General features: G+C 36.4%; 1 protein-coding gene across 11 annotated transcripts in view; it reads right to left on the bottom strand.

Annotated features, from left to right (window-relative positions):
- Window positions 1-13,888, bottom strand: part of C5H1orf87 (chromosome 5 C1orf87 homolog) — a 78,505-nt gene that overhangs the window by 51,027 nt on the left and 13,590 nt on the right. For 10 of the 11 annotated variants that reach the window (XM_038537357.1, XM_038537356.1, XM_038537366.1 and 7 more), the window contains exon 3: window positions 9,878-10,112. In XM_038537357.1, coding sequence (XP_038393285.1) covers window positions 9,878-10,112 — 235 coding nt within the window. Of the gene's footprint in view, window positions 1-9,877; window positions 10,113-10,424; window positions 10,581-13,888 lie in introns of all 11 variants that reach the window. The other variant, XM_038537364.1, reaches the window with a different exon arrangement.

Below are 13,888 nucleotides of genomic sequence, written 5' to 3'. Positions count from 1 at the left end.
GCTAGTGATAATAAATACGATGAGAAAGATGCATATAAAAAGCTTGATAGGATTTCTCAAGAAATGTAGAATTGAGAAAAAACAGTATTTCCAAATTAATAGATTTAACATGTGATGTTAATATATACTTTAAATAAAAGAGTAAAGTATTAGAATTAATCATTTGAGTATTTTAGTTATATTTGTAAAAATCTATATTTTCTTTACATTTTCACTTGTGATTATGGAAAACTTAAAGCATAGGCACATGTACCCAGGATAGTATAATGGAACTCCATATACTCATCACCAAGCTGTAATTATCAACTCAACTGACATTCTTGTTTTATTTATATCCACACCACCCGCCACCAGAAATGAAGTGAACCACAGATGGTGTATTATTTCATCCATATTTTTTCAGTATGCATCTATAAAGCAGTGGTTTTCAAAGTGTGGTCCTTGGACCAGAAGCCTCAGCATCACCTAGAAATATATTAGGAATGTGAATTCTTGAGACCCAGCCTAAACCCACTGAATGAGAATTTCTGTGTGTGGGGTCCAGAAATCTGTTTTGTTTTATTATTTTTTAAAGGTTTTATTTATTGAGAGACACACAGAGAGGCAGAGACACAGGCAGAGACACAGGCAGAGGGAGAAGCAGGCTCCCTGGCAGGAGCCTGATATGGGACTCTACCCCCGGGATCACGCCCTGAGCCAAAGGCAGACACTCAACCACTGAGCCACCCAGGTGCCCCCAGAAATCTGTTTTAGTAAGCCCTCCAGTACTCGTAGTGCATGCTAAAATTTGATAACTACCTTAAGGATAACAACTCTTTGAAAATATAACTATGATAACATTTTAATACTTTTAAAAATGTGATTCCTTAACATCATCAAATATTTCAAATATTGTTATTCAGCAATAGATAACTAAAGCAGACTTATTTTGTTTTTGAGTTTAGGAATTGATTTTTTTTGATTTTTAAATTTGTTTTATATTTCTGTAAAATAGTTATGCAGTTCCAAGGCCAAATCTACAAAAAAGATTTATTTGGAGATGAGTTGTTTCCATTCTTGATCCTTCCAACATTTTCCCTTTATCCCAATAGATAACCATGTTTTAAAATCTTTTTTATTAATTCCTTCATTTTAAAAAACATAAGCAATAGAGAGATGATAGGTAGATAGATACCTCAAAGCAGAACCTATATATTTTCTTCACTTTCTTTCATTTAATTAATGTTAGATTTAGTTAGATTACTTCATACAATGATAGTGAAATTAACATTCTGTATATATTGTGATAGTCTTCGTACCCTTTTACAGTTTTAAAGTTTTTATAGGGCAGCCCCAGGTGGCTAAGCGGTTTAGCGCCACCTTCAGTCAAGGGTGTGATCCTGGAGACCCGGGATGGAGTCCCAAGTCGGGCTCCCTGCATGGAGGTTGCTTCTCCCTCTGCCTGTGTCTGTCTCTGTCTCTGTCTCTCTCTCTCTGTGTCTCTCATGAATAAATAAATAAAATATTTTTAAAAAAACAAAGCTTTTATAATATTCTGTATGGATGTACTGTAATTTATTCAACCTGTCCCTTATGGATGGGAATTTAGGTTGTTTATAGTTTTGTTTTATTTTTTTAATAACAAGTAATGCTGCAATGAGCACTTCCTGCATAAATCTAACATTTTTTTCCAGTGTACCTTTGTGATAGTTTTCTGAAAGTGAGATTTTTTTTTCATGTCAACAAATAAGTGCATATGTAGTTTTGCTAATTATTGTCAATTTCCTGCCAAAACAGTTCTACTTTAAATGTCCTCTACCTTCCAACAGAGTATGTTGTCAATTTTCTGGACTTTTGCCAATGTAATTGTGAGAAATTATATCTCAGGGTGGTATTAATTTATATTCCTTTTATTAAGAGCAATGCTATATTTTTTGGTATGCTTAAGGACCATTTACATTTGTCTTTCTATGAACCATCCCTATGATTTGCCCATTTTTTCTAATAGTTTAATGCCTTTTTTTCTTTCTTCTTTCTGATAGAAGATTCTATATGTTAGGGATATATTTATCTATGATATAAATTGCAGATTTTTTCCCCTCAATTTGTTGGGTATATATGTACACTTTGCACACAATGGTTCTGGCTACATATATATAGTCAAAATCATCACTTTTTTTCTTATGGTATCTGGATTTTGAGTCACAGTTGAGAAAATTTCCTCATCTCAGATTACAGAAGATTTTCTTGCACCATTTTCTTGCACTATTGTGTAGGTTTATTTTTTTACATTTCAACCTCTGATATCCATTTGGAATGTATTTCAGTGTACATTGTATGTGTGTACAATATACGAGAGGCCCAATTTAAAATGTTCTCTGTGGCTATCCAATAATCTCAGCATTACTAATTAAAAAGTCCATCTTTTTCCTACTAATCTGCAATGTCATCTTTATTAAATACAAAACTGCAATATGCCATTAGGTCTGTTTCTTGATATTTCTTTTCAATTCCATTAGTCTCCTATCAATGTGCCAAAATCACATTATTTTAGATATAGAGATTCTATATTTGCTAATGCTACACCCACTGCTCTTCTATCCATGACTATTCTTTCTAGTTTGTTATTTTAAATTAACACATCAATTTGACTAGTTCCAAAAATCTAATACCATTCTTGTTGGAATCATGTTATGCTCAGGGAGGATTGATATCATGATGTTAACTTTCTTTCATGACGTTTTTTATTGTGGTAAAACACATATTACAAAATTTATTATCGTAACCATTTCTGAGAGCATAGTTCAGTGATACTAAGTACATTCATATTTTATGCAGCCATTTGCTCATTCATCCCCATGGCTCTTTTCATCACACCAAACTAAACTCTATAACTAAATGTTATCCATCTATTCCCTCTTCCCCCAAGTCCTTGGGGCCACTATCCCTCTTTCTGTTGTTATGATCATACACTATTTGTCTTTTCATGGCAGCCCTGTTTTACTTAGTAAATGTCCTCAAGGTTCATCCATTTTATATCATATGTCAGAATTACCTTCCTTTTTAAGTCTGGAATAATATTCTATCATATGCATATGCCCCAGATTTTGCTTGTCCACTTACCTTTTGTTGGACATTTAGGTTGCTTCCCCATTTGGGCAACTGTGAATCATGCTGCTATGAGCATGGGTGTACAAATGTCTCCTTGAGTCCCTCCTTTCAATTCTTTTGAGCATATATCCACAAATGGAATAGGTGGAGAATATGGTTATTCTGTTTCTAATTTTTAAATATTTTTGAGAAACCGCCACACTGTTTTCCACAGTGGCTGTACCACTTTACATACCAACAGTGCATAGAGTTTCCAATTATTCCATATCCTTTCTAATAGTTGTTGCTTTCTGTTTTTTGTCTTTGTTTGTAGCTATCCTCATGGATGTGAAGTGGTATCTCATTATAGCTTTTATTTGCATTGTCCTAGTGATGTTAAATATCTTTTCAGGTGCTTATCGTCCATCTAAAAATCTTCTTTAAAGAAATGTCTATTCAGGTCCTTGCCCATTTTTGAATGAGATTGCTTGTTTTTTTGTTGTTGAGTTTTTGAGTTCTTTATGTATTCTGGATATTAATCTCTTATCAGATATGTGATTTTTCAATATTTTGTCCCATTACATAGATTACCTTTTTATAATCAGTTGTGTATTGTGGCACACAACATTTTTTTTAAAGTTGCATTAAGCCCAATTAGTCAATTATTTATTTTGGTGCCTATGCTTTTGGGGTCATATCCAAGAAGTCATTGTCAGATCCAATCTGAAGACTTTGCCTTATTTTTTTAGTTTTAGTTTTTTGTTGTTGTTGTTGTTGTTGTTGTTGTTTTAGTTTTATAGTTTTAGATCTTATATTTAAGTCATGGATCCATTTTCAGTTAATTTTTGTATATGGTATTAGGTAAGGGTCCAACTGCATACTTTGGCATGTGGATATCCAATTTTTCCAGTGCCATTTCTTGAAAAGACCACCTTTTCCCCATTGAATCATCTTGGTACCCTTGTTTAAAAAAAATCATTTGACCATATATGTGAGGATTTACTGTGGATCCCTATTCTATCCTATTGGTCTCTATGTCATTAGGCCAGTACCCTATTCTTTTTATTATTTTACCTTTGTACTACCTTCTTTTTCAGATTTACTTTGGATTTCAGGATTCCTTGAGATTCCATATGAATTTTGGGATGGATTTTTATATTTCTGCAAAAAAATATTATTGGGATTTTGATAGAGATTGATGACATTAACTTTTTTTTATGTATAGGAACGTACTATACCTCCATTGTTCAAATCTACTCTTGTGTCTTTTAGGAGAGTTTGTAATATTTTTTCCTCATAAAGATTTGAACATTTCTAGTTAAATTGGACTGCATTTGATTTATTTACTTATTTAGCTAATTTAGTTATGATTTTATTTGGTATTATAAATGCTGCCTTCCATTTTACTAGTCTTTGTTTATAGATGTGAAGGCCACTGATTTATGTATATTGATATAACCATGTTTGGCCAAATTCTCCTAGTGGTTTAGTAGTTTCTTCATAAGCTGTTTTGAAATTTTATATGTATAATCTTCCATCTGAAAATAATTTTTCCTCTTCATTTCTAATTATTATGCCTATAATTGCTTTCTTTTGTTTAATTACATTGGCCAATGCCTCCGACATAATATTAAAAACCAGTGGAAATGATAGATATCCTTGAATTCTTCCAGACTCTAGTGTGAAAGTCTCTAGTGTTTATCCATTAAATAGGATGTTGGCTTTGGGTTAATATATAGAGAGAAGCATTTTGGAAAAAAAAAGTGAACAAGGAAATTCTTATTCTCAGGAAAATTTACAGACTTGTGTAAGGAGAAAAGGAAGTCTATTTTTTATTTATAGAAGATATATTCACTTATTTATAAGATTTATTTGCAAGAAATTTCACTATAAATTATGTTTATGAGAGGCATTATATAGTGCATGCTTTTTAAAAAAGATTTATTTACTTATTTGAGACAGAGAGAGAGAATGTGAGCGGGGGGGGTGAAAAGCAAGAGGGAGAAAGAGAGAGAATCTTCACAGAGACTTCCTGCTGAGTGCAGAGCCTGATGCAGGGCTAGATCCCAGGACCCTGAGATCAAGACCTGAGCTGAAACCAAGAATCTATTGCTTAAATGACTGAGCCACCCAGGCACCATAATGTATGCATTTTTCTGAATGTTGCCCTTAAGGAAGCAAAAATTTCTAAAATATTTCAGTGATTGCCAGCACTCCAAAGCTCAACTCTACTCAACAAAACAGTGTTTCTTGGTGTTTAATTCCTCTCTCTTTAGGGAAAGTTTTAATTTTTCTCCTAAGGATGGAGTCCAATAATGAAAAAGAGATTGAGAAACACTGGTATGGTGGATCCAGACTACTTAGGTTCACATTCTAGACCCACCAATACTCGACTGGTTCTATGAGCTTTGGCAACTTACTTCATGTCACTGTGTCTCAGTTTTCTCACCTATAAAATGGAGATATTAGCACCTACTTCACACCATTGCTTCTTAATTTTTTAATTAATTTTTTTATTTGAGTGTAATTGACACACAATGTTAAAGTAGAGGAAACAACTGTTTTTAATAGTGTAACAACATCTGCTATAGGGATATGTACAGATTGATTTACACTTACCTCAATTTTGGTAATCAGACAATGATGCTTCTTAGTAGACTTGACCTATCTAAGTTGAGACCCTAGTGTAATTAGGAGTTAAATGAAGATAGAGGGAAATTTTCATACTAAGGGAATAGCATGGGCAAAGCATAGAAGATACAATGAAACAGAATTCTATTTGGGAAGTGTAAGTTGTTTAGGGAAAGGTGGGCATGGGAAAGAAGTAGAGAGTGGATAGTAGTGAGTTAGAATGGCAATCAAGGAGTTTGCCTTTTATACTGGGGTAAGGGGGGATTAAACAATGGTTTTAAGTATTTTAAGCAGTGGCTACACTTGAGTACTTTTGAAGTTCTTCCTAAAAGAGGCAGAATATATATCCTTGCCCCAGTGGTATTGTGCTTTGGCTTGTGGCTTGCCTTGGCCAATGGGATGGATGTTAGTGAATATGACACATGCAAAGACTTAAAATGTACTTATGGTTGAGTCTGTCCTCTTGAAATGTTTCATTGCCATAAGAAGAACTTGCTTTGAGGATCCCGCTGGATTCAGAACAATAAGAAAAACACAGAGCAGACCTGAACCAAATCTACCAACTGGAGCCAAGCCTAGAAAAGTTTAATTTAAAAAAAAAAAAAAGCAAAAGATATCTTAACTCATATCCACAGATGTGAGCATAAATGATTATTGTTATAATCTGCTGAGTGCTGGGGTGATTTGTTGCACAGCAGTATTATAATAATAGCTGACCAATACAGAGAGGGAGACATAGAAAAGGATAGCCAGTTTGAGGATAATTAAAAATCACTGTGCTGAAGTACATGGTGGTCTAACTAGGATGATGGCAGAGGAAGCAGAAGGCATTTTTGAGAAATATAGAGGGTAGAGTTTAAAGGGCTCAGTGATATTAGACTTAGAGAGAGAAAGGGGGAAAGCGTGCCCAGGTTTCTTGCTGGTATAATTGTGAGAATTGTGGGATTGTTCAGTGAGACACAGACCACAGAAAAAGAACAGGATAAAAGGTTCTGTTTTGAACCTGGTGAATCTACCAATGCACAGCCAAGTGGAAATGTCCTTGACGTCTATCTATTCACCTACAAAATGAGGACGACATCATGTGCTTCTACTTACCTCACAAGACTACTGTGTGGAACACCTAAGATAAAACACACAAAAGCACTTTGAAAAGAACACATTACCAATCAACTATGATAATTATTAAAATTAAAGCACTAACACTTTCATTTTCATGCTGCCAGATGCAAAAAACTCGCTCTAATTTTATTTTTGAAACCGTGCTACTGAGTTTGTAGCTAGTCACACATTCTTTTTTATTTTCTGAGAGAAGGCAGAGCTGATGCCTCTGAGAAATAATACAAATGATATTTGTATTTTCAAAGACACATAAGGAACAGAATTTGGAGAAAAAAGATTCTTGGGTTACTGTTGAGAAGAGTCAGACTCTTGACTTGTGAGACCTCAAACTAATCACTTAAGTTCTCTGGGCCTCCCATTCTTCGTTTCTGAAGTGAAGTTTTGTACTTGTTGATTTTTAAGATATCTTGCTATTCTCAGATATATGAAACCATAGGTTTTCATAGCATTTTCAGCTCTACTTACCTCCTACTAACTAATGATACTCTTCAAATTTGATTTGTAATTTAGAAAAGAATTTCACACTTGCCTGTCCTCACCCACGTTAGCTCAGTCTTTATCAGCAACTTTTCTTTTGGAGCAAATTCAGGCAGCCCAGATTGCCTGTTACATCCCAGGCAGGAAAGCTTATTTTCATCTATGTGTGAGGAAGAAGGATCTAGAAGGAGTTCTGATTGGTTTGCTTCTTTCACTGCAGCAAAATTCCATTTACCACTTAGTCAAGGTGGTAATGAGGGTCTCTGTATCAGGCAACTGTGGCTGCCATCTGGCAGGCCAGCACCATACACTCGGCAGACAGAACCAATTAGTCAGGCCCCACACCTCCCAGGAGGCCTTGCTGTATTTGGTGGCTGGGTGTCAGGTCTGCTGAGTCTCCTACAAGAAACCTCATTGAGTTCTGGGAGGGGTAGGGCAAATCATCTCCTTCTGGCACTATAGGGCTAGCAAAGAATCCAGATCTTGGAGGTCCAAGAACAGCTTACTCAAGGAACATTCTGCCTATGATAATGGAAATGCAAAATCTATACCAGAAATGGACAGCTTGATGTGGTAGAGGAAGTATCAAGAAACAAATGTCCATTTATAAGAGAAAAACTAGAAATGACTTCAATGCCCATCAGTCAGGGATTAGTTAAATGAGCCATGTTATATCCATCCAAAGGAATGAATAGTATTGGTGATGGAAGACCTAGGACTTGGGCTTTAATGATGGCTCTGCCACTGCTCAGCCTTATGACAAGGGCAAAGCACTTGATCTTGCTATTTAGTTCCTTCATCTATGAACTGAGACAACAAGAGTTCCTACCTCATCGGGTGCTTGGGAGTAGTAAGCTAGTTAATATATATAAAGAACTTAGAACAGTGCCCAGCACATAGTAAATGCTATTTAAGAGTTTGTCCTGAGTGTGATTTTCTTATATTCTCCATCTGCCAAAATTGTACATGAGTATGCAATACCTTATAATGAAAAAGAGGATTTTAAGAAAAAAAAAAAGGAAGAAAAGACTAGAGGAGAAAAACTGGATAAACATCTTATCTCTACACTTAAGAGTGACTTCAATTTTCTGAGCCTCAGCTTTATCATCCATACCATAGTGATCAAAAAAACACTGATACCTACCGTAGAGTGTTAATTCCAAGGAGCAAATGATAAAAATTACCAGAAAGTAATCAGTCAATAATAAAGGGTCTTATAACTATAATATTATTACCAAAGTCATCTTGCAAAGTAATAACAAATACATCAATGACAGAGTCAAAATTACATAAAATCTCAGAGGTCTTTAGAAGTTCAAAATGAATCATTTCACCTCTTCAGATGTGCTATGTCCTGCCCCAAACTTAAATTCAAGAACTACTTATACGACAGTCAAAAGAGGGGCACCTGGGTGGCTCAGTCAGTTAAGCATCTCTCTTTGGTTCAGGTCATGATTCCAGGATCCTGGGATGAAGCCCAGTGTCAGGCTCCCTGCTCAAGAGGGAAGTCAGCTTCTTCCTCTACCTCTATCCCTTCCCCCACTTGGGCACTCTCTCTCCCTCTCAAATAAATAAGTAAAATCTTAACAACAACAAAAAGTCAAAAGAACACATTAACTGAGGATTAGAAGGCTCAAGTTGCAGTGTAGGCTGTGTCATTGACATTTTGGGCAAGTCACTTTTGTTTCTGGACCCATGTTCAATTAGACCTTGCAGAGTATGGTCTGAAGTCCCCTGGTAAACCATTAGCCACTTTAAATTATAAGCTTTGCAGGGTTCTTATGAGCAAAAGATCACAAACCCATAGGCTTTTATTTTCTCAGATGACTAAAGACTAGCTGGTATCTGAGTGATTTAGTAAGGGCTATTAAAATTATAAACTAAAAATAGTTATGTTAGAGTTTATTGCAGACTCTAATTCAGTATTCTACTAAAATATTTGGCTGTCACTTAATGCTTGGCAGCACTGCAAAACTCCTACTCTATGTATCCATCTAATTGCAATTTCAGCAATTTTTGGAAATGATACTTTGTTATCAATGAATCCTTAGTTTTGTCTTGATTTGGATCCAGTTTTCAATTACTGCTATTCTTGTGTTTTAATTACAAATTACTAATCACATAGATTCATCATTATCAAGTTAGTTTGTTGTGAATTGTTTGGTTGATTCTTAAGAGTACATTGATGTATATTTCTACCAAGATTTTTGGCTGATAATTTTTTGATATGTAGACACGGTTGCACCAGATTTTGAAAATAAATGATTCCTGTAATGTTACAGCAGACAGACCTTTCTCTTGCACCATAACCCAAATTTGCATGTATCACTATATGAGTATCACTGAGTTAGCCACCAATAGAGTCAGTTGGCCAACTCAACTGGTGATCAACCAGGATGCAATATACAAAATGACCTAAAAATGTAGTTTCAAATTAAAAAAATGAATTCCAAGCCTACCTTATGCAAAATATATTAATTACCATTAGTACAAGTGTGTGTGGGTGTGAATCTGTTTCAAACTAATTCTGATTTTTCTTAGTCAATTACCAAGAAAAGCTTGGATATTTGTCACTCACTTTGCCATCCAGAAATCTGTTACTGCGTGCTCCTGCTAGAAATTTTTGGTTGTTCTCTGGTTTCTGGTTGTTCTCTGGGTGCTTGCTTTCTTCCTTATCATCCAGGTCATGATTGATTTGATGATCAGTAGGATTAGTAGGAGTTGGGGAGTCTCTGCTTATCTGCCTTGCACCACCAATCATGGATTTCTGGAGTACTGTTTGAGTTTCTGCCTTCAAATTCTCATTTTCCTTGCTGTGAAGAAACAGTTTTGCACTTTGTTACTCATAGGGCAGACTCTGCATACACGAGGCTGGTATAAGAAGCAGAAGGTGTTAGTCTGGTGGTGTGAACAGTGGTAACTCAGCATGGTGGAATGAAGGAGTAAACATTAACTGTGTGTGGATCATTTACCATAGAGAGACTGTGTTACTATCTTCTCAGAGTTTAACTTCTCCTACCCTCTTCCTCATGTTCATAAAGAGAATCTATCCATCTGCTCCTATACCCTTAATGTAAAAAATGGGAGTGTCAAAAATGAACCCCACAGTTTATCACATATCTTACTGACAAATCTAATGGGTATTTTCAGTGTTTGCAACTAGAAGAAGAAGAATTCCAGTCCAGGGGGTTTGCTAGCTGCAGTCCTGCTCTGTGTCTCTCCTTAGCTGCTTCCTCTTGTGGCTTCTTTTTAATCTTGGTAGTTCTCCATTTAAGTTTAATCTTAAACAGAGAAAAGAAAAGAAAAAAAGAAACTGTAGGAATGATTCAGAAAATGGAAATAATAAAAATTTAAAAAGACTCAACCTTGTTTAAAAACTAAAGACTCACAAATCAAAACAATTATATAAGACATCACTTTAAATTTAGGAAACTCCTTTAAAAGTAAGAAAGTCAAATGCTAATGGCCGTATAAATAGATATAATTCATATAGGGTGAACTGATAAAACATATGAAGAGTCAGTCAGGAAGTTGCAATGGTTTAACCTACTAAGTCAATATTTAAGATTGTGTATTATGGGGAAAAATGGAGAAGAAGAAAAATGTTAAACTCTCAGTATTGAGTAATAGGTGAATATGCTGAGTATTTCATTCTATGTTCATATGATAGGATTTATAAAGCCATGAAAATAGGAATGATTTTAATGATACAAGAACATATCCAGTTATACAAATAAGTGAAAAATAATTATCTTACATATGTGAAATGCATGTGCATAATATATGTGCTTGTATGGGAAAGTACAGAGTTTATCTAAAAAGAAATATGCTAGAAATAAGCAGCGTCTCTGGGAGACACTTCACTTTGCTTCCAAGACCCTACACTCCTGGTTTCCCTTCTACCTTATGAGAAGTTCTTCTAAATCTCCTTTTAGGGCTCTTCTTCCCTCTGTACATGTAGGTGTTCCAGTGGATGCCAGACTGAAGTGGGTTGGGGAAAGAGGCGGCCAAGAAACCGAATACAGAAGTATAAAGACCTCTGTGAAGAGGTTTGGCTGCAAGATAGGAGAGAGAGGAGTTGGTGACTGGAGTGCAATGTAGGTTTCAGATGGGGCTTTATGATTATCATGTGGGGACTTTAACGCATTAAATGCCAGTGGTGAAGAGCCCATTGAGCCAGGGGGAAAAAGAGGATATTATTGATGAAATATGATGAACCCTGACAAAGTGAGATGGGGTATCATTGGGAGAACAGAGATAGAAATGAAACCTCAGGGTAGTACAGTAGGGAGATAGTGAGGATGTAGGCACATTTATTTGTACATTTGGTGATGGTTTGACTTTTCTCTTTGATATATAAGGTATGCTTACCTGTTGGCTCTCAAGCGGGAAGGGCTAGGGAAGGAAGTCTGAGCTAAGGGCAGATGGCTTGAGATAACCGCTATGAAGAGTGGAAAAGAGCTGATCAGAACAAGAAGGATGGGCTGGGTACAACCAGGTAGCCATGAAGATTGGAGACAACAGTTTTATGGCTTCAATCTGAGAGGATGTATATTCTTTTCTGAGATTTCCTAGGAGTCCTTGTGGAGATGGAGAGGAGAGAGTGGGGCTCATTCAGGGCTGGGATTTTCCAGATAGTACGGTTGAATGATAACACAACAGAATGGGAATGTGAGAACAATAGTGTATATTTAACAAATAATTCTTCCAATGAGAGGAGACATAGGACATACGATCCCCGACCTAAAGAAATTTAACTTAATTTGGCTGTCCAAAAATAACACAAATAATAAAGTTAACAACTGGTATAAACTTGCTTCTAGGAGTCAGATTGATAGCTTCTACGTAGTGGTTACCTTTTTAGAGAGGTGTAGAGCCCAGAAGGGAACACTAGGGCCTTCCATGGTATCCATACTATTGTTTTGTTTTGTTTTGTTTTATCTTGGAGTTTGTTACAAGGGTGTATCACGTTTGTGAAAATTGAGTGAGACCATATATATATCATGTGGGCTTTTATGTGTGTATGTATGATAGATAGATACATTATGTTTCTATAACATGTTCAAAGAAATGGGTTTAATTTATGAAACATACGCAATTAGTATATAAATCAATGTCACGTGAATGTTACAAAGAATCAGTGCTGTTGAAGTTCATAAGAGAAAAGAACTATGATTTGTGATGGTTGCAAAAATAACATTACTGAGCATTTAACTACATGACAGTCATATTATAGCCATTCACATACATCAATCTTCAGATCAACCCTATAGGTCAGTGCTTGTATTATTTTCATTAGGACGAAGGAATTAAGATTCAAAGAGTTTATGTGATATGTCCACTTGTACATGGTTTTCCAGTAGTAGAACCGGAATTTCAACATAAGTAGGCCTGCTTGCACTTAGAAGCCTACTTACTTCCAGCAGGGTCAGGAGAGAATCCATGGACGTTTACACTAGGTGAGGAGCAGAAAGAGGAGGAGGAAGTGCAGATTTAAAGGCAAAAATGGGTTCGGGACAGAGAGTTAACTCCTCTGGCTGAACACAATCAGCTTTGCTTTAATCACCTTCAAAATCCTTTTGTGGGCAGTCTCAGGACAGAATTGCCTGAGAAACGTGGAATGTATCTGCCTGCCTGTTAAAACAGTCACAAGTAGATGTAAAACCAAAAATAACCTGTTAAATCTGTTCAAAGTGAAAGCTGTTTAAAAAAAAAAAAAAAAAACATACATAGCACTTTAAAATTACCATGAAAATGACTCCCCAGCTGAGAAACGGCATGTGCCTGTTAGCGCAAACAATTTGTCAACACACACTGGTTGTTATGCTGTTCACAAACTCACAGCTCTTTCTTCTAGACTTGTGTACTATCTACCTGAAGCACTGAAAATAGAAGTTTGCCATTTCGAAAGAAGAAAGAAAGATGCCACCAACACTGTCTTGGAAGCAAGGCACAACCAGCTTCTTCATACGTACTTCCAACCTCAGCTGCTGCTCTCAGGGACGCTGTGAGGAGTTTAGTGTCATCCTGGAACTACAGCAATTAGGGAGGATTACGGTATTGCTGGATGATAAATAAATGAGGTGAAAACTGTTCAGTTGTTCACTGTCACACTGGGCTCTTCCTGCAAACCAGCCCGACAGTGCCACCCTCTACTAGAGCTGAGTCTCGGGGTTAGAGGGAAACATTGCAAGGGCGTCTGATAGCATCCTCTGCCTAAAGCAGTGCGGAGACCTCCCATCGGCCCACCTCCCATGTAACTCCAGCTCACCAGATCTCACATTTGATTTGGATTACACCCCTGCCGAGAACATCAAATCTCAAATGGAGGACCCAGGGGGGCTCAGCAGAAAGGTCACCAGATGCCATCTTAAAGGTCTGCCAGCCTTGGCAGAGACTCAGTGCCACCAATTTCCAACTGTGCGCCATCTAACAGGGCTCCAACCCTCTGGAGAAGACAGTCCTGAGTGTGCCAACTCAGTGAATGGGGATCTAATTTCAGTAAATGAAAGCATGTTCTTATTTGGAAGTCATAGCAGATAATCATCAACACAACCAGACTTTCCTTTTTTAAAAAGACAACAACAAA

Source organism: Canis lupus, chromosome 5 (genome assembly GCF_011100685.1).
Source record: "Canis lupus familiaris isolate Mischka breed German Shepherd chromosome 5, alternate assembly UU_Cfam_GSD_1.0, whole genome shotgun sequence".
In the NCBI taxonomy this organism is placed as follows: domain Eukaryota; kingdom Metazoa; phylum Chordata; class Mammalia; order Carnivora; family Canidae; genus Canis; species Canis lupus.
The sequence above is the reverse complement of the archived record's forward strand: the minus strand, read 5'-3'. Positions and strand labels throughout refer to the sequence as shown.